The sequence below is a fragment of the Hemitrygon akajei genome, chromosome 16, assembly GCF_048418815.1.
Source record: "Hemitrygon akajei chromosome 16, sHemAka1.3, whole genome shotgun sequence".
Taxonomy (NCBI): Eukaryota; Metazoa; Chordata; class Chondrichthyes; order Myliobatiformes; family Dasyatidae; genus Hemitrygon; species Hemitrygon akajei.
The window spans coordinates 740,113-766,314 of record NC_133139.1 but is presented as its reverse complement, the minus strand read 5'-3'; the positions used below and the strand labels follow the sequence as shown (position 1 = coordinate 766,314).

Genomic DNA, 26,202 nt, shown 5'->3' with positions numbered 1-26,202 from the left:
TAGTTCCAAACACCCCATGAAGATCATCACACCAGACCCAAACTCACCACTGAAACTCATCATACCAGTCCCATTCTCCCCCACTGAAACTCATCACACCATCCCAAACTCCGCACTGTAACTCATCATACCAGTCCCATTCTCCCCCAATGAAACCATCACACCAGTCTCAAACACCCCACTGAAACTCATCACACCAGTCCCAAATACCTGACTGAAACTCACCACACCAGTACCAAACACCCCACTGAAACCATCACACCAGTCCCACTCTCCCCCAATGAAACCATCACACCAGTCCCATTTCCCCCACTGAAACTCATCACATCAGTACCAAACACCCCATTGAAACCATCACACCAGTCCCGTTCTCCCCCAATGAAACCATCACACCAGTCCCATTCTCCCCCACTGAAACTCATCACACCAGTCCCAAAGTCCTGCACTGAAACCATCATACCAGTCTCAAACACCCCACTGAAACTCATCACACCAGTCCCAAATACCTGACTGAAACTCATCACACCAGTACCAAACACCCCACTGAAACCATCACACCAGTCCCATTCTCCCCCAATGAAACCATCATACCAGTCCCATTTTCCCCCACTGAAACTCATCACATCAGTACCAAACACCCCATTGAAACCATCACACCAGTCCCATTCTCCCCCAGTGAAACCATCACACCAGTCCCATTCTCCCCCACTGAAACTCATCACACCAGTCCCAAAGTCCTGCACTGAAACCATCATACCAGTCTCAAACACCCCACTGAAACTCATCACACCAGTCCCAAAGTCCTGCACTGAAACCATCATACCAGTCTCAAACACCCCACTGAAACTCATCACACCAGTCCCAAATACCTGACTGAAACTCATCACACCAGTACCAAACACCCCACTGAAACAATCACACCAGTCCCATTCTCCCCCAATGAAACCATCACACCAGTCTCAAACATCCCACTGAAACTCATCACACCAGTCCCAAATACCTGACTGAAACTCATCACACCTGTACCAAACACCCCACTGAAACCATCACACCAGTCCCACTCTCCTCCAATGAAACCATCACACCAGTCCCATTTCCCCCACTGAAACTCATCACATCAGTACCAAACACCCCATTGAAACCATCACACCAGTCCCATTCTCCCCCAATGAAACCATCACACCAGTCCCATTCTCCCCCACTGAAACTCATCACACCAGTCCCAAAGTCCTGCACTGAAACCATCATACCAGTCTCAAACACCCCACTGAAACTCATCACACCAGTCCCAAATACCTGACTGAAACTCATCACACCAGTACCAAACACCCCACTGAAACCATCACACCAGTCCCATTCTCCCCCAATGAAACCATCACACCAGTCTCAAACATCCCACTGAAACTCATCACACCAGTACCAAACACCCCACTGAAACCATCACACCAGTCCCATTCTCCCCCAATGAAACCATCACACCAGTCTCAAACATCCCACTGAAACTCATCACACCAGTCCCAAATATCTGACTGAAACTCATCACACCAGTACCAAACACCCCACTGAAACCATCACACCAGTCCCACTCTCCCCCAATGGAACCATCACACCAGTCCCATTTTCCCCCACTGAAACTCATCACATCAGTACCAAACACCCCATTGAAACCATCACACCAGTCCCATTCTCCCCCAATGAAACCATCACACCAGTCCCATTCTCCCCCAATGAAACCATCACACCAGTCCCATTCTCCCCCACTGAAACTCATCACACCAGTCCCAAAGTCCTGCACTGAAACCATCATACCAGTCTCAAACACCCCACTGAAACTCATCACACCAGTCCCAAATACCTGACTGAAACTCATCACACCAGTACCAAACACCCCACTGAAACCATCACACCAGTCCCATTCTCCCCCAATGAAACCATCACACCAGTCTCAAACATCCCACTGAAACTCATCACACCAGTCCCAAATACCTGACTGAAACTCATCACACCAGTACCAAACACCCCACTGAAACCATCACACCAGTCCCATTCTCCCCCAATGAAACCATCACACCAGTCTCAAACATCCCACTGAAACTCATCACACCAGTCCCAAATATCTGACTGAAACTCATCACACCAGTACCAAACACCCCACTAAAACCATCACACCACTCCAACTCTCCCCCAATGAAACCATCACACCAGTCCCATTTTCCCCCACTGAAACTCATCACATCAGTACCAAACACCCCATTGAAACCATCACACCAGTCCCATTCTCCCCCAATGAAACCATCACACCACTCCCATTCTCCCCCACTGAAACAATCACACCAGTTCCATTCTCCCCGACTGAAACCATCAGATCCGTCACAAACACCCCACTGAAACCATCGTGGCAGTTCCATTCTCCTCCAATGAAACCATCACAACAGTCCCATACTCCCCAACTGAAATTCATCACACTAGTTCCAAACACCCCATGAAGATCATCACACCAGACCCAAACTCACCACTGAAACTCATCATACCAGTCCCATTCTCCCCCACTGAAATTCATCACACCATCCCAAACTCCCCACTGTAACTCATCATACCAGTCCCATTCTCCCCCAATGAAACCATCACACCAGTCTCAAACACCCCACTGAAACTCATCACACCAGTCCCAAATACCTGACTGAAACTCATCACACCAGTACCAAACACCCCACTGAAACCATCACACCAGTCCCACTCTCCCCCAATGAAACCATCACACCAGTCCCATTTCCCCCACTGAAACTCATCACATCAGTACCAAACACCCCATTGAAACCATCACACCAGTCCCGTTCTCCCCCAATGAAACCATCACACCAGTCCCATTCTCCCCCACTGAAACTCATCACACTAGTCCCAAAGTCCTGCACTGAAACCATCATACCAGTCTCAAACACCCCACTGAAACTCATCACACCAGTCCCAAATACCTGACTGAAACTCATCACACCAGTACCAAACACCCCACTGAAACCATCACACCAGTCCCATTCTCCCCCAATGAAACCATCACACCAGTCCCATTTTCCCCCACTGAAACTCATCACATCAGTACCAAACACCCCATTGAAACCATCACACCAGTCCCATTCTCCCCCAGTGAAACCATCACACCAGTCCCATTCTCCCCCACTGAAACTCATCACACCAGTCCCAAATACCTGACTGAAACTCATCACACCAGTACCAAACACCCCACTGAAACCATCACACCAGTCCCATTCTCCCCCAATGAAACCATCACACCAGTCTCAAACATCCCACTGAAACTCATCACACCAGTCCCAAATACCTGACTGAAACTCATCACACCAGTACCAAACACCCCACTGAAACCATCACACCAGTCCCACTCTCCCCCAATGAAACCATCACACCAGTCCCATTTTCCCCCACTGAAACTCATCACATCAGTACCAAACACCCCATTGAAACCATCACACCAGTCCCATTCTCCCCCAATGAAACAATCACACCAGTTCCATTCTCCCCCACTGAAACCATCACATCCGTCTCAAACACCCCACTGAAACCATCGTGGTAGTTCCATTCTCCTCCAATGAAACCATCAAAACAGTCCCAAACTCCCCAACTGAAATTCATCACACTAGTTCCAAACACCCCATGAAGACCATCACACTATCCCAAACTCCCCACTGAAACTCATCATACCAGTCCCATTCTCCCCCACTGAAACTCATCATACCAGTCCCATTCTCCCCCACTGAAACTCATCACACCATCCCAAACTCCCCACTGAAACTCATCATACCAGTCCCATTCTCCCCCACTGAAACTCATCATACCAGTCCTAAACTCCCCACTGAAACTCATCACTCCATCCCAAACTCCCCACTGAAACTCATCATACCAGTCCCATTCTCCCCCACTGAAAGTCATCACACCATCCCAAACTCCCCACTGAAACTCATCATACCAGTCCCATTCTCCCCCACTGAAGCTCATCACACCAGTCCTAAACTCCCCTCTGAAACTCATCATGAGTCTCAAACACCAGATTAAAACCGTCACAACAGTCCCACTCTCCCCCACTGAAACCATCACACCAATCCCATTCTCCCCCACTGAAACTCATCATACCAGTCCCAAACTCCCCACTAAAACCATCACACCAGTCCCATTCTCCTCCACTGAAACTCATCACACCAGTCCCAAAGTCCTGCACTGAAACCATCATACCAGTCTCAAACACCCCACTGAAACTCATCACACCAGTCCTAAATACCTGACTGAAACTCATCACACCAGTACCAAACACCCCACTGAAACGATCACACCAGTCCCTCTCTCCCCCAATGAAACCATCACACCAGTCCCATTTTCCCCCACTGAAACTCATCACATCAGTACCAAACACCCCATTGAAACCATCACACAAGTCCCATTCTCCCCCAATGAAACCATCACACCAGTCCCATTCTCCCCCACTGAAACTCATCACACCATTCCCAAAGTCCTGCACTGAAACCATCATACCAGTCTCAAACATCCCACTGAAACTCATCACACCAGTCCCAAATACCTGACTGAAACTCATCACACCAGTACCAAACACCCCACTGAAACCATCACACCAGTCCCATTCTCCCCCAATGAAACCATCACACCAGTCTCAAACATCCCACTGAAACTCATCACACCAGTCCCAAATACCTGACTGAAACTCATCACACCAGTACCAAACACCCCACTGAAACCATCACACCAGTCCCATTCTCCCCCAATGAAACCATCATACCAGTCCCATTTTCCCCCACTGAAACTCATCACATCAGTACCAAACACCCCATTGAAACCATCACACCAGTCCCATTCTCCCCCAGTGAAACCATCACACCAGTCCCATTCTCCCCCACTGAAACTCATCACACCAGTCCCAAAGTCCTGCACTGAAACCATCATACCAGTCTCAAACACCCCACTGAAACTCATCACACCAGTCCCAAAGTCCTGCACTGAAACCATCATACCAGTCTCAAACACCCCACTGAAACTCATCACACCAGTCCCAAATACCTGACTGAAACTCATCACACCAGTACCAAACACCCCACTGAAACAATCACACCAGTCCCATTCTCCCCCAATGAAACCATCACACCAGTCTCAAACATCCCACTGAAACTCATCACACCAGTCCCAAATACCTGACTGAAACTCATCACACCAGTACCAAACACCCCACTGAAACCATCACACCAGTCCCACTCTCCTCCAATGAAACCATCACACCAGTCCCATTTCCCCCACTGAAACTCATCACATCAGTACCAAACACCCCATTGAAACCATCACACCAGTCCCATTCTCCCCCAATGAAACCATCACACCAGTCCCATTCTCCCCCACTGAAACTCATCACACCAGTCCCAAAGTCCTGCACTGAAACCATCATACCAGTCTCAAACACCCCACTGAAACTCATCACACCAGTCCCAAATACCTGACTGAAACTCATCACACCAGTACCAAACACCCCACTGAAACCATCACACCAGTCCCATTCTCCCCCAATGAAACCATCACACCAGTCTCAAACATCCCACTGAAACTCATCACACCAGTACCAAACACCCCACTGAAACCATCACACCAGTCCCATTCTCCCCCAATGAAACCATCACACCAGTCTCAAACATCCCACTGAAACTCATCACACCAGTCCCAAATATCTGACTGAAACTCATCACACCAGTACCAAACACCCCACTGAAACCATCACACCAGTCCCACTCTCCCCCAATGGAACCATCACACCAGTCCCATTTTCCCCCACTGAAACTCATCACATCAGTACCAAACACCCCATTGAAACCATCACACCAGTCCCATTCTCCCCCAATGAAACCATCACACCAGTCCCATTCTCCCCCAATGAAACCATCACACCAGTCCCATTCTCCCCCACTGAAACTCATCACACCAGTCCCAAAGTCCTGCACTGAAACCATCATACCAGTCTCAAACACCCCACTGAAACTCATCACACCAGTCCCAAATACCTGACTGAAACTCATCACACCAGTACCAAACACCCCACTGAAACCATCACACCAGTCCCATTCTCCCCCAATGAAACCATCACACCAGTCTCAAACATCCCACTGAAACTCATCACACCAGTCCCAAATACCTGACTGAAACTCATCACACCAGTACCAAACACCCCACTGAAACCATCACACCAGTCCCATTCTCCCCCAATGAAACCATCACACCAGTCTCAAACATCCCACTGAAACTCATCACACCAGTCCCAAATATCTGACTGAAACTCATCACACCAGTACCAAACACCCCACTAAAACCATCACACCACTCCAACTCTCCCCCAATGAAACCATCACACCAGTCCCATTTTCCCCCACTGAAACTCATCACATCAGTACCAAACACCCCATTGAAACCATCACACCAGTCCCATTCTCCCCCAATGAAACCATCACACCACTCCCATTCTCCCCCACTGAAACAATCACACCAGTTCCATTCTCCCCGACTGAAACCATCAGATCCGTCACAAACACCCCACTGAAACCATCGTGGCAGTTCCATTCTCCTCCAATGAAACCATCACAACAGTCCCATACTCCCCAACTGAAATTCATCACACTAGTTCCAAACACCCCATGAAGATCATCACACCAGACCCAAACTCACCACTGAAACTCATCATACCAGTCCCATTCTCCCCCACTGAAATTCATCACACCATCCCAAACTCCCCACTGTAACTCATCATACCAGTCCCATTCTCCCCCAATGAAACCATCACACCAGTCTCAAACACCCCACTGAAACTCATCACACCAGTCCCAAATACCTGACTGAAACTCATCACACCAGTACCAAACACCCCACTGAAACCATCACACCAGTCCCACTCTCCCCCAATGAAACCATCACACCAGTCCCATTTCCCCCACTGAAACTCATCACATCAGTACCAAACACCCCATTGAAACCATCACACCAGTCCCGTTCTCCCCCAATGAAACCATCACACCAGTCCCATTCTCCCCCACTGAAACTCATCACACTAGTCCCAAAGTCCTGCACTGAAACCATCATACCAGTCTCAAACACCCCACTGAAACTCATCACACCAGTCCCAAATACCTGACTGAAACTCATCACACCAGTACCAAACACCCCACTGAAACCATCACACCAGTCCCATTCTCCCCCAATGAAACCATCACACCAGTCCCATTTTCCCCCACTGAAACTCATCACATCAGTACCAAACACCCCATTGAAACCATCACACCAGTCCCATTCTCCCCCAGTGAAACCATCACACCAGTCCCATTCTCCCCCACTGAAACTCATCACACCAGTCCCAAATACCTGACTGAAACTCATCACACCAGTACCAAACACCCCACTGAAACCATCACACCAGTCCCATTCTCCCCCAATGAAACCATCACACCAGTCTCAAACATCCCACTGAAACTCATCACACCAGTCCCAAATACCTGACTGAAACTCATCACACCAGTACCAAACACCCCACTGAAACCATCACACCAGTCCCACTCTCCCCCAATGAAACCATCACACCAGTCCCATTTTCCCCCACTGAAACTCATCACATCAGTACCAAACACCCCATTGAAACCATCACACCAGTCCCATTCTCCCCCAATGAAACAATCACACCAGTTCCATTCTCCCCCACTGAAACCATCACATCCGTCTCAAACACCCCACTGAAACCATCGTGGTAGTTCCATTCTCCTCCAATGAAACCATCAAAACAGTCCCAAACTCCCCAACTGAAATTCATCACACTAGTTCCAAACACCCCATGAAGACCATCACACTATCCCAAACTCCCCACTGAAACTCATCATACCAGTCCCATTCTCCCCCACTGAAACTCATCATACCAGTCCCATTCTCCCCCACTGAAACTCATCACACCATCCCAAACTCCCCACTGAAACTCATCATACCAGTCCCATTCTCCCCCACTGAAACTCATCATACCAGTCCTAAACTCCCCACTGAAACTCATCACTCCATCCCAAACTCCCCACTGAAACTCATCATACCAGTCCCATTCTCCCCCACTGAAAGTCATCACACCATCCCAAACTCCCCACTGAAACTCATCATACCAGTCCCATTCTCCCCCACTGAAGCTCATCACACCAGTCCTAAACTCCCCTCTGAAACTCATCATGAGTCTCAAACACCAGATTAAAACCGTCACAACAGTCCCACTCTCCCCCACTGAAACCATCACACCAATCCCATTCTCCCCCACTGAAACTCATCATACCAGTCCCAAACTCCCCACTAAAACCATCACACCAGTCCCATTCTCCTCCACTGAAACTCATCACACCAGTCCCAAAGTCCTGCACTGAAACCATCATACCAGTCTCAAACACCCCACTGAAACTCATCACACCAGTCCTAAATACCTGACTGAAACTCATCACACCAGTACCAAACACCCCACTGAAACGATCACACCAGTCCCTCTCTCCCCCAATGAAACCATCACACCAGTCCCATTTTCCCCCACTGAAACTCATCACATCAGTACCAAACACCCCATTGAAACCATCACACAAGTCCCATTCTCCCCCAATGAAACCATCACACCAGTCCCATTCTCCCCCACTGAAACTCATCACACCATTCCCAAAGTCCTGCACTGAAACCATCATACCAGTCTCAAACATCCCACTGAAACTCATCACACCAGTCCCAAATACCTGACTGAAACTCATCACACCAGTACCAAACACCCCACTGAAACCATCACACCAGTCCCATTCTCCCCCAATGAAACCATCACACCAGTCTCAAACATCCCACTGAAACACATCACACCAGTCCCAAATACCTGACTGAAACTCATCACACCAGTACCAAACACCCCACTGAAACCATCACACCAGTCCCACTCTCCCCCAATGAAACCATCACACCAGTCCCATTTCCCCCACTGAAACTCATCACATCAGTACCAAACACCCCATTGAACCCATCACACCAGTCCCATTCTCCCCCAATGAAACCATCACACCAGTCTCAAACATCCCACTGAAACTCATCACACCAGTCCCAAATACCTGACTGAAACTCATCACACCAGTACCAAACACCCCACTGAAACCATCACACCAGTCCCATTCTCCCCCAATGAAACCATCACACCAGTCTCAAACATCCCACTGAAACTCATCACACCAGTCCCAAATATCTGACTGAAACTCATCACACCAGTACCCAACACCCCACTAAAACCATCACACCAGTCCCACTCTCCCCCAATGAAACCATCACACCAGTCCCATTTTCCCCTACTGAAACTCATCACATCAGTACCAAACACCCCATTGAAACCATCACACCAGTCCCATTCTCCCCCAATGAAACCATCACACCAGTCCCATTCTCCCCCACTGAAACTCATCACACCAGTCCCAAAGTCCTGCACTGAAACCATCATACCAGTCTCAAACACCCCACTGAAACTCATCACACCAGTCCCAAATACCTGACTGAAACTCATCACACCAGTACCAAACACCCCACTGAAACCATCACACCAGTCCCATTCTCCCCCAATGAAACCATCACACCAGTCTCAAACATCCCACTGAAACTCATCACACCAGTCCCAAATACCTGACTGAAACTCATCACACCAGTACCAAACACCCCACTAAAACCATCACACCAGTCCCACTCTCCCCCAATGAAACCATCACACCAGTCCCATTCTCCCCCACTGAAACTCATCACACCAGTCCCAAAGTCCTGCACTGAAACCATCACACCATTCCCATTCTCCCCCAATGAAACCATCACACCAGTTTCAAACATCACACTGAAACTCATCACACCAGTCCCAAAGTCCTGCACTGAAACCATCACACCAGTCCCAAATACCTGACTGAAACTCATCACACCAGTACCAAACACCCCACTGAAACCATCACACCAGTCCCATTCTCCCCCAATGAAACCATCACACCAGTCTCAAACATCCCACTGAAACTCATCACACCAGTCCCAAATACCTGACTGAAACTCATCACACCAGTACCAAACACCCCACTGAAACCATCACACCAGTCCCATTCTCCCCCAATGAAACCATCACACCAGTCTCAAACATCCCACTGAAACTCATCACACCAGTCCCAAATATCTGACTGAAACTCATCACACCAGTACCAAACACCCCACTAAAACCATCACACCAGTCCCACTCTCCCCCAATGAAACCATCACACCAGTCCCATTTTCCCCCACTGAAACTCATCACATCAGTACCAAACACCCCATTGAAACCATCACACCAGTCCCATTCTCCCCCAATGAAACCATCACACCAGTCCCATTCTCCCCCACTGAAACTCATCACACCAGTCCCAAAGTCCTGCACTGAAACCATCATACCAGTCTCAAACACCCCACTGAAACTCATCACACCAGTCCCAAATACCTGACTGAAACTCATCACACCAGTGCCAAACACCCCACTGAAACCATCACACCAGTCCCATTCTCCCCCAATGAAACCATCACACCAGTCTCAAACACCCCACTGAAACTCATCACACCAGTCCCAAATACCTGACTGAAACTCATCACACCAGTACCAAACACCCCACTGAAACCATCACACCAGTCCCACTCTCCCCCAATGAAACCATCACACCAGTCTCAAACACCCCACTGAAACTCATCACACCAGTCCCAAATACCTGACTGAAACTCATCACACCAGTACCAAACACCCCACTGAAACCATCACACCAGTCCCACTCTCCCCCAATGAAACCTTCACACCAGTCCCATTCTCCCCCACTGAAACTCTTCACACCAGTCCCAAAGTCCTGCACTGAAACCATCATACCAGTCTCAAACACCCCACTGAAACTCATCACACCAGTCCCAAATACCTGACTGAAACTCATCACACCAGTACCAAACACCCCACTGAAACCATCACACCAGTCCCATTCTCCCCCAATGAAACCATCACACCAGTTTCAAACATCCCACTGAAACTCATCACACCAGTCCCAAATACCTGACTGAAACTCATCACACCAGTACCAAACACCCCACTGAAACCATCACACCAGTCCCACTCTCCCCCAATGAAACCATCACACCAGTCCCATTTTCCCTCACTGAAACTCATCACATCAGTACCAAACACCCCATTGAAACCATCACACCAGTCCCATTCTCCCCCAATGAAACCATCACACCAGTCCCATTCTCCCCCACTGAAACCATCACATCAGTCCCATTCTTCCCCACTGAACCTCATCACAGCAGTCCCAAACACACCACTGAAACCATCACACCAGTTCTATTCTCCTCCACTGAAGCCATCACACACATCCTAAACTCCCCTAGCGGAACCCATGACATCCATCCCAATTGTCCCCTCTGAAAATTAGCACAACAGTCCTGTTGTGAATTCCATTGCTTGCACTAAAATTCTTTGATCTAAGCCAAATGTTCCCAGCCTGTGGATCCGCAGACTCCTTGCTAAACAGCATTGGTCTATAGTGTAATAAAGCTTTGGGAAGTCCTGATCTAAGTCTATCTCTCTACCTCCTTAGTTGTTTCATGAATGTCTCTATATAGTTTCCTATTGTTTTTCAGTGGATCTCTTTCAATTTCCAACACCATCCTCTCCATTAGTTCTTTCCTCAGTATTCTGTGTGAATTGTTACATCTGTTTTTAATTTTTTTAAATAGTTAAAGATTGCAGGACTATCCTTACAGAATACGGTTTCAGGATTTTGTGTAAAATTGTCTGATTTACCTGTTAAATAACTGACTCCGATTCCAATAATTACAGTTACTGTTGTTCCCAGGATTCCATAATAAAGGTAAGATAAGGCATAGAAATGCTGAACTACAGGGGCTCTGCAACAGAAATGACATGAGTAATTTGCATTGGATTCACGTTACAAACCTCTCAGATGTGTAGTCACCTTCATCTTGTAGTTGTTTCTGGCTTATCCCAGTTCACTGCCCCCATCATACCCACTTGTTCCACCAATTATTCCTCCACTATGGAGATCTCTTATCCATTTTGATTCCAGGTGTTATTCCCTCTCTGACCCAGCTATACCTTTTTCCACTTATCAATACAGATGAGACCACTCTCTCTTCTCTCAATCTAGGTGTCATTTTGAGTTTTCACTGATTATTCCCAACAGCAGACCTCCTCTGGTTAAGCAGTCTGACATGGAAAAAATTGACCATTGCACATAACTTCAGAGATGGAGGTGACAACAAAGATATGCCAGGATATCAAAGATTAGTCTCACCTCTCCATTAGCCCTGAACTCTCTCCTCCTCTGCCAATGATCCACACACTGCCATTGAGGGTTGTGTTGTACCTGTAGGAAGCATTGCAGCTGTTTGTGTTGAGTGGTAGGACACCCATAATTCCAGGGCTGGGTGGGTATAGAATACCCCCAATGGAAACCCACAAGGATATTGCAAATCCAGCTGCCAGGCCTGAATATGCACCCTGCAAAAAGGAGAGTAGAATGGGGAGGTCAATGCTGCTTAACAGAACAAGAGGTGTCAGTAATAGTAGCTAAAAGGCATTGCATCAGATGGAAGGGAACCAATATCCTGGCAGGGAGTTTTCTCTGGTGCTACTCAGGAGGTTTTAAACAAGCTCGGGGGATGGGATCAAGGGTAGCAGTTCAGCAAGTGGAGAAAGCCAGATGTTAAGAACATGCAGGAACAAAGTAATAGACACAATGGGATAGATGGGTTGAAGTGTGTATTTTAATGCTAGAGTAAGAGGCAAGGGTGATGAACTCAGAGTATGGATCAGCTGGATCTGTAAGTGGAACCATGGTGTTGTAGCCAGAACAGAGACCTGTTTGAGTAAGGGATAGGAATGGGCGATAAATGTCCTGTGTGGCTAAGCATAGCTGCCATGCCATATTCAAGTTTGTTGATGACACCACTGTTATAGGCTGGATTAAAAGTGGTGACGAATCAGCATATAGGAAGCAGATTGAAAATCATAACAACCTCTTACTCAATACAGTATCAGCAAGACCAAAGAGCTTCAGGAAAAGGAAGCCAGATGTCCATGAGCCAATCCTCATTGAGGATCAGAGGTGGAGAAGGTCAGCAACTTTAAATTCCTTGGTGTAATCATTTCAGAGGACCTGTCCTATATCTAACACATAAGTGCAATTATGAAGAAAGCATGGCAGTGCCTCTTCTTCCATAGTTTATGAAGATTCAGCATGACATCTAAAACTGTGACAAACTTCTATAGATGTAGAGTGGAGAGTACGTTGACTGGGTGATCGCAGCCTGGTATGGAAACACCAACGTCCTTGAACAGAAAATCCTGCATAAAGTAGTGAACATGGCCCAGTCCATCAGGGGTAAAGCCCTCTCCACCACTGTGTACATCAACACAGAGCATTGTTGCAGGAAAGCAGCATCAGTCATCAGGGATGCCCACCACCCAGGTTATACTCTCCTCTTCACTCTCCTGAGTGAACAGGAGATAGAGAGAAGCTACAGTGAGTTAGTCACCCCGAGGTTGCAGCAGTTAGATAAGTGGGTGACGATCAGGGAAGCGAAGGGAAGAGCTTAGATAGTAGAGAGCACCCCTGTAGCCACCCCATTCAGTAATCATCATCTCATTTTGGATGCGGGTGCAGGGTTGACATAACAATCGGGTCTCTGGCACTGAGCCTGGTTCTGTGATGCAGAAGGGAAAGAGAAAGATGGGAAATGCAATAGACATAGGGAATTCCATAGTGAGGGGAACAGACAGGAGATTCTGTCAGCCTGATAGAGATACCTGCATGGTATGTTGCCTCCCAGATGACAGGGGCCAGGGTACGGGATGCCTCGGATCGAGTGCAGAGTATTCTGAAGGGAGAGGATGAACAGCCAGAAGTCTGGGTACACATTGGTAGCAATGACATGGGTAGAAAAGGGAGGACGTACTGAAGAGAGAATTCAGGGAACTAGGTAGGAAGCTGAAAAGCAGGACCTCCAGGGTAGTAATCTCAGGATTGCTGCCTGTGCACCATGCCAGTGAGTGCAAGAATAGCATGATCAGGCATATTAATGTGTGGCTGAGAGACTGGTGTAGGGGGCAGGGCTTCAGATTCCTGGATCAGTGGGGCCTCTTCTGGGGAGGTACGACCTGTACAAAAAGGATGGGTTACACCTGAATCCAAAGGGGTCCAATACGTTAGCGGGCGCATTTAATACAGCTGTTTGGGAGGGTTTAAACTAATTTGGCAGGGGCATGGAAACCAGAGTGACAGGGTTGAGGAAGGGGAAAACAGAAATAAATCAAAGATAGCGTGCAACACAGATTATAGAAAGAACAGGTAGAAGATGAGGTTTAATCACAGCCAGTGGCATGAGTTACAGGGCAATAGAAGCGTGGTGCAGTTAAAACAGAAAGCAACAAATACCAGACTGAAAATGTTATATTTGAATGCACGCAGCATAAGAAATAAAATGGACAATTTTGATATTCAGGTACAGATTGGCAAGTATGACTTTGTGGCCATCTCTGACCCTTGGCTGAAGGATGGCTGCTACTGGGAGCCTAACATCCAAGGACGTACGGTGTATCGGAAAGATAGGTAAGTAGGCAGATGGTGGTGTTGCCCTGTGTATAAGAAATAATATTAAATCATTGGAAAGATGACATAGGATTGGAAGGTGTAGAGCCTCTATGGGTTGAATTAAGAAATGGCAAGGGTAAAAGGACCCTAATGGCAGTTGTATACAGGCCTCCAAACAGCAGCCGGGATGTGGATTACAAATTATAGCAGGAGATAGAAAAGGCGTGTCAGAAGGGCCATGTCATGATAATCATTGGGGATTTTAACATGAAAGTGGATTTGGAAAACCAGGTCAGTACTGGACCTCAAGACAGAGAATTTGTAAAATGGATGGCTTTTCAAACCAGCTTGTTGCTGAGCCCACTAAGGGATCGGCTGCGCTGGATCGGGTGTTGTGCAATGATCCGGAGGTGTTAAGAGAGCGTAAGGTTATTTCTTTAGCGGTTTGATCAGGGCACGACTGCACAAGCACATGGGCGTCAGCCAGTGAGAACAGTGAGAAGAGTTTAAAAGGAGATAGCCTTATAGAACGGGTGTCAGAGGAGCGGGCAACAGAGTAGAGGGAGACAGAGTAGGAAGGCTTTGGCTCAATGGGTATACAACGTTAACGGGTCGAGGCGAGGTAGGTTGTCTGAGTAGAATAGAGACAGGAAGTATGTGTGTGAAGCCGTTGATACCAGGGTAGGTATCATCAAGCAGGTACTGTTGAGGAAACAGAGAGACTGCAGAGAGACTTAGATATTTCAGGGGAATGTGCGAAGAAGTGGGAAATGAAATACAATGTTGGAAAGTGTATGGTCATGCACTTTGGTGGAAGAAATAAACGGGCAGACTTATTTAGATGGGGAGACAATTCAAAATGCAGAGATACAAAGGGACTTGGGAGTCCTTGTGCAAGATACCCTAAAGGCTAACTTCCAGGTTGAGTCGGTTGTGAAGAAGGCAAATGAAATGTTGGCATTAATTTCTAGAAGTATCAAATATAACAGCAGCGATGTGATGTTGAGACTCTGTGAGGCACTCGTGAGACCACAATTGGACTATTGTGTGCAGTTTTGGGCTCCTTATTTTAGAAAGGATATACTGACATTGGAGAGGGTTCAGAGAAGATTTACGAGAATGATTCCAGGAATGAGAGGGTTACTGTGTGAGGAACGTCTGACAGCTCTTTGGCTGTATTCCCTGGAGTTCAGAAGAATGAATGAAGATCTCATAGAAACATTTCGAATGTTAAAAGCCCTGAACAGATTAGAAATGCCAAAGTTATTTTCCATGGTAGGGGATTCTAGGACAAGAGGGCATGACTTCAGGATTGAAGGACATCCATTTAGAACTGAGATGCAGAGAAATTACTGTAGTTAGAGAGTGGTAAATCTGTGGAATTTGTTGCCATGAGCAGCTGTGGAGGCCAAGTCATTGGGTGTATTTAAGGCGTAGATAGATAGGTTCTTGATTAGTCAGGGCATCAGAGGGTATGGGGTGAAGGCAGTGGAATGGGGATGATTCAAAGAATTGGATCAGCCCAAGATTGAATGGCGGAGCAGACTCGATGGGCTGAATGGCCTACTTCTGCTCCTATATCTTATGGTTTTATGGTCTATGGTCACTTGCTGCTGTCATCAGGAAGATGATATAGGAGCCTCAGGACTCCTGGGAAAAGATACCTTTTCCACAGGGAAAAGTTGAAATATGATGGCAAACTAACCAATAAGTTTTCTGCAGATATAAAAAGAGTCAAAGGCAGGTGAGAGTTGATATTCGATCACTGGAAAGTGATGCATGTAAGGTAGTAATGGGGAACAATGAAATGGCAGATGAACTTAATAAGTACTTTGAATCAGGCTTCACTGTGGAAGACACTAGCAGTGTGCCAGAGGTCCATGATTGTCGGGGAGCAGGAGTAGGTGGCATTGCTATTGCAGAGGAAAAAGTGTAAAGCAAACTCAAAGGTCTTAAGGTGGATAAGTCACCTGGAACAGATAGACTACATCCCAGAGGTTGCTGGAAAGCTAACAGCTGCATTGGTTATGATCTTTCAAAAATCACTTGATTCTGGCATGGTCCCAGAGGACTGGAAAATTCCACTCTTTAAGAAGGTAGGAAGGCAAAAGAAAAGAAATTATAAACCAGTTAGCCTAACTTTGGTGGTTGGGAACGTGTTGGAGTCTATTATTGAGGACGAGGTTTCAGAGCATTTGGAAACTGATGATAAAATAAGTCAAAGTCAGCATGGTTTCTGTGAAGGGAAATCTTACCTGACCGATCTATTTGAGTTCTTCAAGGAAATAATAAGCAGGGTAAACAAAGGAGGGGCAGTGGATGTTACTTACTTGGATTTTCAGAAGTTGTTTTTTATAGAACACCCAATTGTAAGGGACATCGAGGAGCAGATAGGGAGACAGATTCTGGAAAGGTGTAATAATAACAAGGTTGTCGTGGTGGAAGATTTTAATTTCCCAAATATTGATTAGCATCTCCCTAGAGCGAGGGATTTAGATGGGGTGGAGTTTGTTAGGTGTGTTCAGGAAGGTTTCCTGACAAAATAATGTAGATAAGGTGAGGCTATACTTGATATAGCATTGTGAAATGAACCTGATCAGGTGTCAGGTCCCTCAGTGGGAGAGCATTTTGGAGATAGTGATCACAATTCTATCTCCTTTACAATAACATTGGAGAGGGATAGGAACAGACAAGTTCGGAAAGTGTTTAATTGGAGTAAGGGGAAATATGAAGCTATCGGGCAGGAAATTGGAAGCATAAATTGGGAAGAGATGTTCTCAGGGAAATGTATGGCAGAAATGTGGCAAATGTTCAGGGGATATTTGCGTGGTGTTCTGCATAGGTACATTCTAATGAGATAGAAAAGGATGGTAGGGTACAAGAACCGTGGTGTTGAAAATCTAGTCAAGAAGAAAAGCTTACGAAAGGTTCAAAACACTAGGTAATGACAGAGATCTGGAATATTATAAGGCAAGGTGGAAAGAATTTAAGAATGAAATTAGGAGAGCCAGAAGGGCCCATGACAAGGCTTTGGCAAGCAGGATTAAGGAAAACCCCAAAGCATTCTACAAGTACGTGAAGAGCGAGAAGATAAGACATGAGAGAGTAGGACCAATCAAGTGTGATAGTGCAAAATTGTGTATGGAACCAGAGGAGATAGCAGAGATACTTAATGAATACTTTGCTTCAGTATTCACTATGGAAAATGATCTTTCAATTATAGGGATAACTTGAAAAGATTGAACATATAGACATTAAAAAAGAGGATGTGTTGGAGCTTTTGGAAAGCATCAAGTTGAATAAGTCACCTGGGACCGAATGAGATGTACCCTAGGCTACTGTGGGAAGTGAGGGAGGAGATTGCTGAGCCTCTGGCAATGATCTTTGCATCGTCAATGGGGATGGAAGAAGTTCTGGTGCATTGGAGGGTTGCACAGGTTGTTCCCTTATTCAAGAAACGGAGTAGAGATAGCCAGGAAATTACTTCAGTGAGTCTTACTTCAGTGGTTGGTAAGCTGATGGAAAAGATCCTGAGAGGCAGGATTTACAAAAATTTAGAGAGGCATAATATGATTAGGAATAGTCAGCATGACTTAGTCAAAGGCAATTCGTGCCTTAGGAGCCTGATTGAATTTTTTGAGGATGTGACTAAACACATTGATGAAGGCAGAGCAGTAGATGTAGTGTATGTGGATTTCAGCAAGGCATTTGATAAGGTACCCCATGCAAGGCTTACTGAGAAAGTAAGGAGGCATGGGATCCAATGGGACATTGCTTTGTGGATCCAGAACTGGCTTGCTCATAGAAAGCAAGAAGTGGTTGCAGACGGGTCATATTCTGCATGGAGGTCGGTCACCAGTGGTGTGCCTCAGGGATCTGTTTTGGGACCCCTTCTCTTTGTGATTTTTATAAATGACCTGGATGAGGAAGTAAATCTCCTTTGCACCGTTTCTATAGTTTCCCTTTGGCCCACAATGCTGAGACGAACATGTACTTACTTTAGAAATTACCCAGGGTTACCAATAGCCCTCAATTTTTCTAAACTTCATGTACCTTTCCAGGAGTCTCTTAAAAGATCCCTTCATATCCGCCTCCACCACTGTTGCCAGCAGCCCATTCCATGCACCCACCACTCTCTGAGTAAAAAACTTACCCCTGACATCTCATCTGTACCTACTTCCAAGCACCTTAAAACTCTGTCCTCTCTTGGCAACCATTTCAGCCCTGGGAGAAAGCCTCCGACTATCCACATGATCAATGCCTCTCATCATCTTATACACCTTTATCAGGTCACCTCTCATTCTCCGCTGCTCCAAGAAGTAAAGGCCGAGGTCGCTCAATGTATTCTCATAAGGCATGCTCCCCAATCCAGGCAACATCCTTGTAAGTCTCCTCCGCACCCTTTCTATGGTTTCCACATCCTTCCTGTAGTGAGGCGACCAGAACTGAGCACAGTACTCCAAGTGGGGTCTGACCAGGGTCCTGTATAGCTGCAACATTACCTCTCGGCTCTTAAACTCAAGAAGTACTCAGAGAATGGGGTTGAAGGGGATAATAAATCAAACATAATGGAATGGCAGAGCAGATTTGATGGACCAAATGGCCTAATTCTGCTCCCATGTCTTATGGTCTTCAAGTTATAAAGCCATAGAAAAGTACAGCGTAGAAACAGGCCCTTTGGCCCATCTAGTCTATGCCAAATCATTTAAACTGCCTTCTCCCATTGACCTGTATGAAGACCAACGTCCTTCAGACCCCTACCATCCATGCTCTATCCAAACATTTTTGGAAATATTGAAATTTAGCTCACATGCACCACTTGCACTGGCAGCTTATTCAACACTCTCACAACTCTCTGATTGAAGAAGTTCCCTCATTTTCCCTTCAAACTTTTCACCTTTCACCCTTAACCCATGACTTCTAGTTGTAGTCCCAACCAAACTCGGTAGAAAAAGCCTGCTTGCATTTACTCTATCTATACACCCCATCATTTTGTCTACCTCTATCAAATCTCCCCTCAATCTTCAATCTTCTAAAGAATAAAGTCCTAACCTGTTCAATCTTTCCTTATAACTCAGGTCCTCTAGCCCCAGCAAAATCTTTGAAAATTTCCTCTGTATTCTTTTAACCTTATTTCTTTTTTTTGAGGGTAACCAATCTTATAGAATTATACAAGGAAATTACCAGTAAAGTTGATGAAGGCAAGGTAGTGGATGTTGTCTATATGGACTTTAGCAAGGCATTTGACAAGATCCCGCATGGGAGGTTGGTCAAGAAGGTTCAGTCGCTCGGCATACAAGATGAGGTAGTAAGTTGAATTAGACATTGACTTAGTGGAAGAAGCCAGAGTGTGGTAGTAGATAGTTGCCTATGACTAGTGGAGTACCACAGGGTTCAGTCACCTTTTGAGTAATTACAGATGCAAAAAATTCTTTTATAACTCCCTCATCTCTTTTGGCTCCATGCATGGAATACAATTCTGATCTTCCAAAGGACCACTTTTGTTCCTTGCAATCCTTTTGCTCTTAACATATCTGTAGAATCCTGTAGGATTCTCCTTCACCTTGTCTGCTAGGGCAACCTCTTGCCTTCTTTTAGCCCTCCTGATTTTCTTCTTAAGAGTTTCCCTGCATTTCTTATACTCCATAAGCACCTCAATAGCAACTACTATGCACCTCCTTTTCTTTTATTAACCAGAGCCTCAATATCTCTTAAAAACCAAGGTTCCCTAAACCTGTTATCTTTACCTTTTACAGGCACATACAAGCTTTGTACTCTCATATTTCACTTTTGAAGGCCTCCCATTTACCAAGTAGACCTTTGCCAGAAAACAACCTGTCCCAATACACACTTGACAGATATTTTCTGATACCATCAAAATTGGCTTTTCTCCAACCGTGAATCTCAACCTGCAGACCAGACCTATCTTTTTCCATATTTACTTTGAAACTAATGGCATTTTGATCACCTACACAAATTTCTGTCACCTGCCCTGCCTCATTCCCTAATTACAGATCAAGATACAATAGGGTCCTTTAAGAGACTCCTGGATAGATACACGGAGTTAGAAAAATAGAGGGCTATGGGAAACCCTAGGTAATTTCTAAAGTAAGTACATGTTCAGCACAGCATTGTGGGCTGAAGGGCCTGTATTGTGCTGTTGGTTTTCTATGTTTCTATGTTTCTATTGCATACTCTCTTGCTGGAACTTGTATTTACTGATTAACAAAACTTTCCAGAACACCTTTGACAAACTTTTTCCCATCCAGCCCTTTTACAGCATGAGAGTCCCAGACAATATGTGGAAAGTTAAAATCACCTACTATCGCAACCCAATATTTGTTGCAACAGTTGCAACAGTTCAGAATCAAAATCAGGTTTATTATCATCAGCATGTGTCATGAAATTTGTTAACTTAGCAGCAGCAGTTCAATTCAATACATAATATAGAAGAAAATAAATAATAAATAAGTAAATCAATTACAGTATAAGTATATTGAATAGATTAAAAATCATGCAAAAAACAGAAATAATATATATTTAAAAAGTGAGGTAGTGTTCAAGGATTCAATGTCCATTTAGGAATCAGATGGCAGAGGGGAAGAAGCTGTTCCTGAATCACTGATTATGTGCCTTCAAGCTTCTGTACCTTCTACCTGATGGTAACAGTGAGAAAAAGGCATGCCCTGGGTGTTGGAGATCCTTAATAATGGACACTGCCTTTCTGAGACACCACTCCTTGAAGATGTCCTGGGTACTTTGTAGGCTAGTATTCAAGATGGAGCTGATTACATTTACAACCTTCTGCAGCTTATTTCGGTCCTGTACAGTAGCCCCCCACCCCCATACCAGACAGTGTGAAGCCTGTCAGAATACTCTCAATGGTATATCCATAGTGGGGTGTGTCAGGAATGGACAGGAGGAGGAGTATAGGAAACTGATACAGGACTTTGTGATATGGTGCAACTCAAACTACCTGCGTCTCAATATCACCAAGACCAAGGAGATGGTGGTGGACTTTAGGAGATCTAGGCCTCATATGGAGCCAGTGATCATTAATGGAGAATGTGTGGAGCAGGTTAAGACCTACAAGTATCTGGGAGTACAGTTAGACGAGAAGCTAGACTGGACTGCCAACACAGATGCCTTGTGCAGGAAGGCACAGAGTCGACTGTACTTCCTAAGAAGGTTGGCGTCATTCAATGTCTGTAGTGAGATGCTGAAGATGTTCTATAGGTCAGTTGTGGAGAGCTCCCTCTTCTTTGTGGTGGCGTGTTGGGGAGGAAGCATTAAGAAGAGGGACGCCTCACGTCTTAATAAGCTGGTAAGGAAGGCGGGCTCTGTCGTGGGCAAAGTAGCTGAGCGAAGGGCGCTGAGTAGGCTACGGTCAATTATGGATAACTCTGAACATCCTCTACATAGCACCATCCAGAGACAGAGAAGCAGTTTCAGCGACAGGTTACTATCGATGCAATGCTCCTCAGACAGGATGAAGAGGTCAATACTCCCCAATGCCATTAGGCTTTACAATTCTACCACCAGGACTTAAGAACTTTTTAAAAGCTATTATTAATGCTTTTTGAGATAGTGATTTAGATGTATATCATATTTTTTTACTGAGTTAAGTATTGTATGTAATTAGTTTTGCTACAACAAGTGTATGGGACATTGGAAAAAAGTTGAATTTCCCCATGGGGATGAATAAAGTATCTATCTATCTATAGCAATTTTTGAGTATATTTGTTGACATACCAAACCTCTTCAAACTCCTAACAAAGTATAGCCACTGTCTTGCCTTCTTTATAACTACATCGATATGTTGGGACCAGGTTAGATCCTCAGAGATCTTGACACCCAGGAACTTGAAACTGCTCACTCTCTCCACTTCTGATCCCTCTATGAGGATTGGTATGTGTTCCTTTGTCTTACCCTTCCAGAAGTCATCAATCAGCTCTTTCATCTTACTATGTTGAGTGCCAGGTTGTTGCTGCAGCACCACTCCACTAATTGGCATATCTCATTCCTGTACACTCTCTCGTCACCACCTGAAATTCTACCAGCAATGGTTGTATCGCCAGTAAATTTATAGATGGTATTTGTGCTATGCCTAGCCACACAGTTATGGGTATATAGAGAGTAGAGCAGTGGGCTAAGCACACACCCCTGAGGTGTGCCAGTGTTGATCGTCAGCAAGGATGATATGTTATCACTAATCCGCACAGATTGTGGTCTTCCGGTTAGGAAGTTGAAGATCCAATTGCAGAGGGAGTACAGAGGCCCAGGTTCTGCAACTTCTCAATCAGGCCTGTGGGAGTGATCCTATTAAATGCTGAGTTATAGTCGATGAACAGTATCCTGATGTAGGTGTTTGTGTTGTCCAGGTGGTCTAAAGCTGTGTGGAGAGCCATTGAGATTGTGTCTGCCGTTGACCTATTGTGGTAATAGACAAATTGCAATGGGTCCAGGTCCTTGCTGAGGCAAGAGTTCATTTTAGTCATGGCCAATCTCTCACAGTATTTAATCACTGTTGATATGGGTGCTACCGGGTGACGGTCATTATGGCAGCTCACATTACTTTTCTTAGGCACTGGTATAAATATTGCCTTTTTGAAGCAAGTGGGAACTTCTGCCCATAACAGTGAGAGGTTGAGAATGTCCTTGAATACTCCTGCCAATTGGTTGGCATGTTTTCAGAGCCTTACCAGGTACTCCATTGGGACCTACCAACTTGCGAGAGTTCACTCTCTTTAAAGACAGCCTAACATCGGCCTTTAAGATGGAGATCATAGGGTCATCAGCTGCAGCAGAGATCTTCACAGCTGTAGTTATATTCTCCTTTTCAAAGCGGGCAGAGAAGGCATTGAGTTAATCTGGTAGTGAATCATCACTGCCATTCATGCTATTGGGTTTTGCCTTGTAGGAAGTAATGTCTTGCAAACCCTGCCAGAGTTGCTGTGCATCCGATGTCACTTCCAACCTCATTTGAAATTGTCTCTTCACCCTTGAGCTAGCCCTCCATAAATCATATCTGGTTTTCGGGTACAGACCTGGGTCGCCAGACTTGAATGCCACAGATCTAGCCTTCAGCAGATGACGTACCTTCTGGTTCATCCATGGCTTTTGGTTTGGGAATGTACAGTAAGTCTTTGTAGGCACACATTCATCCATTATGGTTTTAATGAAGTCGGTAACAAATGCAGCATACTCATCCGGATTCGAAGATGAATCCCTGAACACAGTCCAGTCCATCAATTCAAAGCAGTCCTGTAAGTGCTCCTGTGCTTCCCTTGTCCATAACTTCTTGGTTCTTACTACTGGTGCTGCAGTCTTCAGTCTCTGCCTATAGTTAGGGAGCAGAAGTACAACCAGGTGATCAGACTTCCCAAAGTGAGTCTGATCACTTCGCAAACTCCCAATAGTTTGCAACAGTTGCAAACTCTAAAAATGTGTTCCTCTGAATCCCTCATACTGTTGGATGATCTGTAATATAGGCCCATTAACATGGTCATTCCTTTTTTAATTCCTCAGCTCCAGCCATAACACCTCACTAGATGAGTTCTCCAGTCTGTTCTGACTGAGTTTTTCCCTGATGAGTAACATCATCCCTTCCTCCTGTTCTGTCACATCTAAAACAACAGAACCTTGGAATATTGAGCTGCCAGTCCTGCCCCCTCCTGCAACCAAGTCCCACTAATGGCTACAATATCATTATTCCATGTGTCGGTCCATGCCCTGTTCTCATCTGCCTTTCCTTCGATACTTCTTGCATTGAAATATACGCAGATCAGGACACTAGTCGCATCATGGTTAACCTTTTGGTTCCTAACTCTCTGAGGTCTTAAAAACATCTGTCTCCACAACCTCTCCACTATCTGTCTGGCACTCTGGTTCCCATTCCCCTGCAACTCTAGTTTAAACCTCTCTGTGCAGCATTAGCAAACTTTTGCGCTAGGATATTAGTTTCCTTCTAGTTCATGAACAAACCATCGCTTCTGTACAAGTCCCATCTTCCCTGGAAGAGAAACCAATGATCCAAAAATCTTACCCTTCTCCCCACCACACCACCTCCTTGGCCATGTATTAAACTGTATAATCTTCCTATATCTGGCCTCATTAACAAGTGGCTTGGGTAGAATCCTGTGACCCTGCCCTTTAACTTATCACCTAGCTGCTGAACTCCCTTTCCAGAACCTTGTCACTCTTCCTACCTATGTCCTACATGGACAACAATCATTGGCTGCTCACCCTCCACTTAATACTGAGGACTCGATCTGAGGTGACTCGATCAGAGGTGTCCTAGTCCGTGACACCCTGGAAGTAACATACCATCTGGGAATCTCGTTCTTGCCCAGAGTATCTTCTTTCTGTTCCCCTAAATAACAAATCCCCTATCACCACACTCACCTCTTCTCCCCCCTTCTCTTCTGAGTCACAGAGTCAGACCCAGTGCCATGAATCAAGTCTTACGGTTTCCATGTTTTAGTAAAGATAGAGTGGGAGATTAAAGTTGTGTGGGGGGTGGGGAAGTAAGTTGCAATATCAATATCAAAGCTGCATTTAGAGGTGACATAATGGCAAGCTCATTCACAGTCTTTAAGGGTAGCACTCAAAAATAAGAAATGTGCAATCATTCTGATGGGATTATACTCTCAACACCCCAATAGCCACTGGAACATTGAGGAACTTCTGGCTGCAGGCCTGTACTAGAGATGTTCTGCAGGGTCTTGTACTGGTATCTCAGTTGCTGCATATTTGGATAGTGTAGATTACAAAAGATACAAGAAGACATAGATCAGTTGCATACAAGGGCAGAGATGTCAGATGGAGTTTAATTCAGCCAAATGTGAGGTGCTACACTGTAGGAGAGCAAATGTAAAGAGGCAGTAAAATATTAACCGTGTTGATGTGCAAAGAGATCAAGTGCATAGCTCCTTGAAAGTGGCTACACAGTTGATCGGGTGGTAAAGAAGGCATATGGTATACTTGCCTATATTAGTTGAGGCATCGAGTTCAAGAGTTGGAAAGTCATGTTGCAGCTTTACAAAACTTAGACCACATCTGGAGCATTACATTCAATTCTAATCATCCCATTATGGAAAGGATGGGGAAGCATTGCACTGGGTGAAGAAGAGGTTCACCAAGATGTTACCTGGATAGGAGGACATACTTTATGTACTGTCTGTTTTATCCCTTCTGTATGCTTTTCTTTTTCTGCTTCTGCCTCCATTACCCATCCTGATAGCCCCCTCATCCCTTTTCTTCTCTTCTGTACTTACAGTGGTGTTAGTGGCAGGTAGAAATATTCCAAGGATGAATACCCCCAGCAAAGGATTACTGATCATGCTCATCACTGTGAAGGAACCCTAGAATGAAGGTGAAATATTTTACAGTTAATCTTATACAAAGACTAACCTGATAAAGTTGACTTTTGGCACTAGTGTAAAATGATATATATTTCTCATAGTATAGAGGAAACTGTTCAACCCATCAAGTCTATGCTAGCTCTCAGGGCATT

The 26,202-nt window shown here is 45.5% G+C and overlaps 1 protein-coding gene across 3 annotated transcripts in view; it reads right to left on the bottom strand.

Moving 5' to 3' along the window:
- LOC140739680 (sodium/iodide cotransporter-like) overlaps window positions 1-26,202 on the bottom strand; it is a 256,000-nt gene that overhangs the window by 116,999 nt on the left and 112,799 nt on the right. For all 3 annotated transcript variants that reach the window (XM_073068058.1, XM_073068059.1, XM_073068060.1), the window contains 3 exons: window positions 25,964-26,050; window positions 12,390-12,595; window positions 11,879-11,982 (listed from right to left, as the gene is read on the bottom strand). In XM_073068058.1, the coding sequence (XP_072924159.1) occupies window positions 11,879-11,982; window positions 12,390-12,595; window positions 25,964-26,050 (397 nt within the window). The remainder of the gene's footprint in view (window positions 1-11,878; window positions 11,983-12,389; window positions 12,596-25,963; window positions 26,051-26,202) is intronic.